General features: G+C 36.9%; 1 protein-coding gene across 1 annotated transcript; it reads right to left on the bottom strand.

The window, feature by feature from the left end:
* Positions 1–7: 7 nt before the first annotated feature.
* Positions 8–2,519, bottom strand: LOC149640131 (uncharacterized; the record flags this gene model as incomplete). Its single annotated transcript, XM_089850863.1, has 4 exons — positions 2,453–2,519; positions 2,269–2,403; positions 1,308–2,115; positions 8–1,245 (listed from the first exon to the last, which is right to left on the bottom strand). Coding segments are annotated over exons 1-4 (2,248 nt in total), but the record flags the coding sequence as incomplete, so codon positions are not given.
* Between the last annotated feature and the right edge of the window lie 3,481 nt (positions 2,520–6,000).

The following is a 6,000-nucleotide window of genomic DNA, read 5'->3' as shown; positions in this document are numbered from 1 at the left end:
TGTATACGGATTTTATCGACCGTGGCTCTATAAACTTTGTGAGTGTCTATAGAGACAAGCGTGTGATTGGGAAGCCTCGAAATGTGTCTCGGAATTGGAACAGTTATGGGCAAAAGGGGTTTGTCTAAATCAACGCCTAGTAATCCTTTTAAAGTTTCGTGATTGACTAGTTTCTCGTTAGAGACATTAAGACGAAACCCTTTGACTTTGGTTGTATTGAACCTTTTGCCAGAGTCTGGATCTGTTACCCAATAACTATAGTTTTTGCATCCTCCACTGACAAAGGTATCAATGTAGGCGTTTTTACCATATCCTTCCAATTCGTTGGTCATTTCACCCAGAAAGTTACCAGTTTCTATTAGCGGTATTCCCAGGGGGGACATGTACACAAGCGAGTCAGTATCGTAGTAATAGCATTTATCCCCGACAATTTCCAGATATTCTAATAAACAAAGACGGGCCATAGCCGTTGTATAGCAGGCTATAGAGACGTTGGTATGCTTCAAAACAACGTCGGCCTCAGTCGTAGGAACCCATTTGACTAGCAGCGTTTCTTCATTTATGGTTAAAACGCTTTTTACTTCAACATCCGGGTTACTTAAGAGTTCGTAAAGTCTGCGGGGTTCTTTGATAATTTCCGTTTTGGTTGGTTTCACTCTTTCCCCGAATTTACCCCAAAGACTATTCAAGGCAAGTTTTGCTACGCTACGCAACCCTTCGTTTCTTTTAATCATGACTGGGTCTAAAAGTACCCCCTCTCTAATTTTAAAATTTTTAATATAATTGTCACGTTCCTCGGGGGTAACGCAATTCGAGGGGTAACCACTAGCCGTCTGCTTATGAAGAAGGAACGAATCAACGTATTTTTGAAACAAGCCGGCCTCGCCAGTTTCAGGGTTATATTGTCGCACCTTGTATTTCCAGGCCTCTATCTTTTTTAGGATAACATAACCCCGATTTACAGCGGCACGAAGTTCATCAATCACCCAAGTGCCGATTAGTTTTCGCTCTTCGTCGGAATGGCGACAGTCTCCTTGGAAACGTTTCAAGGCACACTCCCGGCAAAGAGTGAAAACTAATTTATTGTTTAACCTTGTTGGCAAAACAGGGTGAAAGAGGCTAATTGGCGGTAAAACTTCGCATTTCAGAAATCCATCGAATGTGAAAATGTCGGGAATATTATCCAGTAAAATTTCTGGGTGCCCGACTGGCAGCTTCTTTCTCTTGTTGACGAAAGGATAGAGACTAGTTACGTCAACGTAATGCATTTTCTCGCTGCCGGATACTTTATGGTATAGTTTAAGTACCGACGTTCTTCCACCAAAAAGGCATCGCGAGGATTTAAAGGTTTTCGGCCTTTTTCTTTAATGTTTTCTGCTTCCAGAAAAACACCAATAGCCGGATTATCGGTTTTATCTTTAGTCCAATCACATTCCCACTTCGTTATTACTTTAAAACCCGCTTTCTCGATTCGTTCCTTCTTTTTTAAAGTTCTGACGTACAAGGTGTTCAAGGTTTGACCAGGATCACCTTGCAAAGACTGGTTACGGTTGACTTTGTAGCATTTGGGGCAACCATGGAAATAACACCCGTTAAACTCTAGAACCTCTTTATCACAAAGACCGTCCACTTTCATTTTCAAAACTTTGGCTTCCGAGCCGTTAAACGCAGACTGTATATTTACGCCGTTTTCGTGAGCATACCAGGATAACCATTCTATAGCCACAAGTGACTGATTATCAATCATTCTATAGAGGTTATGAGGAATAATGCCTATAGAATCTTTATCCATAAAGTGTCTCCTGTATACCCAGCTACACAAACCGGCTATAGTACACGCGACCTGGAAAGGTTCCACCTGGGCAATGTCCAAGAAAATTTTTCTAAAAGCTAGACAACCTAACTTTAATATCACAACATCCTTGATGCAATAAAACTTTAATTCCTCCAGAAAATTAAAGCCTTTTTTCTCCTCAATTTGTTTATCGTACCACTCCATAAACTCTTTGAGATTTTTGGAGGTTAAATTTTCCGACCCGTAAGCTTCTGGAGGAGGCAATTGGTTTTCTAAGACATAATTTGTTGCTAATTGATTATTAAGGTCGAAGACGTGATCTTTAACCACGTTAAATAAAAAATGAGGGAAATAACCCTTTGTCGCATCTTCTAAGCCGAAAGTGGTGGCGAATTTAGAGAGTGGTACGGAGATAAAATTGAAAGAGTCAAGGAAATTTAAATTAAAGACAATTAAATTTATAATTTTAGTGCCGTTAATTATGCAGTTAGGTTTAAATTCTTCGCCTAGAGCCATATTCTCTCGCAATAGAAACTGATTATCGTATCCGCTAGCATTATGGGCCAATAAAGTTACCATCTTGACAGAGGCTAATGTTCTTAGAAAAGCTAAAAAATTTGAAACAGGGTTTGCCCCTTCAAAAACTCTGTCTCGGACCTAGTGACCCACATTTCCCGCAGACGAAACCAGCCTCGGGCACGTCGATACAACTTTCGCAGACCATCTCTGATACGCAAAGGAGAGGCTGGTGGACTAACGCCCCTTTTTTTCCTCAGATTCTAATATCTGAATCGCTTCAAAATCATAAAAAATATAAAGCAAATCAGGGACAACTTTCTGTTTCTTAGCTTGGCGAACTTTAGGAGGTTCTTCTTTAATTACCTGAACGTAACAATAGTGTGGACTGGGAGTGTAACTACTGCACACAGAACAATAGGTCTCACCGCACGTATGGGGCTGATTTTTACGCTTAAATAAATTTATTTGCGTGAAACATTGTTTGCAATGAAATAGTTGCGTGCAAATACTCTTCCCGTCTACACCATCTTGTTTATGATAATTAAAACATTCATCTCCTTTGAAAACCTTGAGACATTTGTCACACGCTCGGTCAGCACCCGTACAAGTTTGATCTCGTAAACAATTGTAACAATAAAGATTGCAACTATGATCTCTCTTGTTTCTAAATCCTACCAGACAATTTTCACAGTAATGGTCCATCCCAAACAAAGATCTTAAAGACGTGACGAAGTTGTAATGTCTATTTTGATTAATTAATATCAAACGAGGTCTATTGTCGTCATTGTCGATTTCCCCCAAAATCAACTCGGGCAAATTATTTTTAAAAATATATATTAATATATTATATTGCGCTGATTCGGCTTTAAATTTTTGTATAGATTCTACTTTACCGCAGTCTTTCGGGTTAACTTTAGCTTTGCGGCAAAGCTCTATAGCGGCATCTCGTTGAGAGGCCGTATCGCCTCTATCCGCTCGTGTGTACGAAATCGACTTAAATTTGTTTTTAAGCGCGATATTAGTCGGGTTTTTCTTATGTTCCGAATGCGCAATTGCCACGGAAATCGCTCTCGCTAAACACAGATTATCATTGTTCACGATCCTGATAATTCCTCAAGAGTCACGAGAAAAGTTATCAAAGGACCACACTCCTTTGAGAGCAGCACGGCCAAACCCTTCCACCGGGATTCTCACCACATGAAATTTTAAGACGATGGGTCCCAAAAAGAATATTTCAAACTCATCATCGTATAAAACTGACTCTATCTCATCTAACCCTTACAAAAACTTTCTTTCGAATCCTTAAGAAATTTCCGTTGGAAATGTATTTGGAAAACCAAAAGGTATTCTTTGGAATAATTGGGAATATTGGCCTCTTTTTCTTTGGAAATTGTAAAGGGATACCTTAAGAAAATGGATTGTAATTTCCTTTGGAATATCTTTAGGTAATCCTTTGGAATATCTTTAGGTAATCCTTTGGAATGTCTTTAGGTAATTCTTTGGAATGTCTTATAGTCTTATAGAATTAAATTTGGATTTCCAAAGAATGTTTTTGGAATCCCTTTATGAATTCCAAAGGGATTGCCAAAGAAATCCTTTGGGAAGGGTAGGTTTAACCCGGGGGGTGTCAGTAATTGTTGCCTACTATAGAGGCTGGGGGAAGGGTATGCCTTTCGTGACGGGGAAGCAACTTCAGCTGCTACAGCCTTACCTTTTGTAGTTAATAAATTTACTATTAATTTCTAGTAGAGAAATTAAAATATCAGTCAGCTATAGCAAAATACAAGAATTTCCAACAAAAATCAAAATTTAAAATCAAATTTATTATTCTTATGTTGAAGTTATCCATTTAGCTTTAATTTTTATCTTTAGCTTTGTTGGTTGTTTCCTTTATCTTATCCTGAATAGTCCTTTTTACAACATTTTTTGGAACGGCATACTTTTGACAAGTATAATCTAAAAAAATTAAACCGTTATAATTGTTCTTGAAAAATAAATTAAAATCATAGAATATAAATTCTATACTTCTGCTTTCAACTTGAGAAGTTTCAAAACCAGTTGGCAGTTAAGTGCTGTTAATTATTATTAGAAAATTTCTTTTCAACCATAAGATCGCGGTAAAAACAGTTTTTCAATTCAAAATCATGAACTAAATTTTTATTTAAAAATTTTATACCTATAATAGCCGAGATTTTTTCTGGATAAAGTTGTTTTTTGGCGGGGATACCTTTATGAGCATTTGATTGTTTTCCTGATAGAGAAATGTTAACTATTTCGTCTGGTTTGAATAACAAGAATAACAGGTTTCTTGCGAATGAAGCAGGATTTCCATTGGCCGAAAATTCGGCATTCAAGAGTTGTGACTTGGGTATTGGAACTCCATTTCCGATCAAGACCTATTACAAAAAAATACATTTTAGTTAGCAAAAACTATTTCTGGGCAGATGGATTTTTCTTTGATAAAATTTCATTGAATATAGTAGGATTGGCCTAGTTATCATGCTCAGGGTGCTGAAATTTATGCAAATTTACAAACCATTTCGACAGAGGACAGTTGTGTGTGGTCCTCAGAAGAATGCACATTATGGAATTTTTTCAGTTTTTTAACCAACGATCCGACGTCTACAGGAAACATTTATTAGTAACCATATTTATGAAAATTTATTTAAGTAACATACCATTAAGTTCCTTTTGTTCCTTTAGTTGTTCCTTTAGTCTTTTATTTTTTGCCTTATATTTATCAATTTTGGCCTTAAATGCTTGCACCAACTCGTCTCTTCCTCCAGTCGCGGCCCCACATTCATGTTTAGTTCTACGTTCTTTATCATCCTGTTCACTGCCATTAGCCGCCTTGTCCTCTTCATTAAAAGCCACCTCATTTTCTTCTTGAAAAGAAACCACCTCAAAATCTTCATTGAAAATAGCAGCCTCGACATTTTCATTTAAAATAGTCGCACCGTCCGTTTCATTCAAAATAGCCACCTCGTTATCTTCATTGTCAGACACCTCTCTTAATTCTTGCAATAAACGAGTGTTTTGCTGAGAGAAATATAGAGATGAGTTAATGGTCAATAATATTTTTGTTTATAAAATTATTTTTTACCGTTTTAATCGCAGTACTTGTTTTAACATATCTACGCTTAGATTTCTTGCTCTTCATAACCTCTAAGGCTCTTCTCTTCTCTACTTCCTCATTTGTGCCTATTTTAACAAAATTATTTTTTAAAACCATTGGATTTTTAACAGTTAAAAACCATTTTTATTATTATTTTTCTTTTTCGGGGCGAAATAGAGTAACAACAGCTCTGTACCATTGTCTGTGTTAAGCTCTATGGGAAGGTAACTTGGGCTGCCATTACTCTATTGAAATATTAAAGTATCGAAAGGGCTTGGAATTAAACTTGGTCAAGTTATTAAACTCTCTTATGAATGAAAGAAGAAATTAATTAAGACAAAGTGTACTTACCAAAATATTGCAATATACCAGGAGCCGATTCTTTATGGTCGTCCCAACGAATATCAGTAACGGTATTTACATTTTTCTTCAGATCAGAATCAGATGCTGCCGCATTTTTTGCAACTAATGTCTTATTTGAAATTCTTCTAATTGGGTAATTATCCCAGATGTCCAGCTCTATCCATTTCACTAAAAAGTGGAGGCCCCATTTACTCATATTAAACTTAAT

Source organism: Phalangium opilio, unplaced genomic scaffold, assembly GCF_054372755.1.
Source record: "Phalangium opilio isolate 3A_F unplaced genomic scaffold, DU_Popi_V2 ptg000094l_1, whole genome shotgun sequence".
NCBI classification, from domain to species: Eukaryota; Metazoa; Arthropoda; class Arachnida; order Opiliones; family Phalangiidae; genus Phalangium; species Phalangium opilio.
Note: the sequence above shows the minus strand (reverse complement) of the source record. Positions and strands in the feature narration are given on the sequence as shown.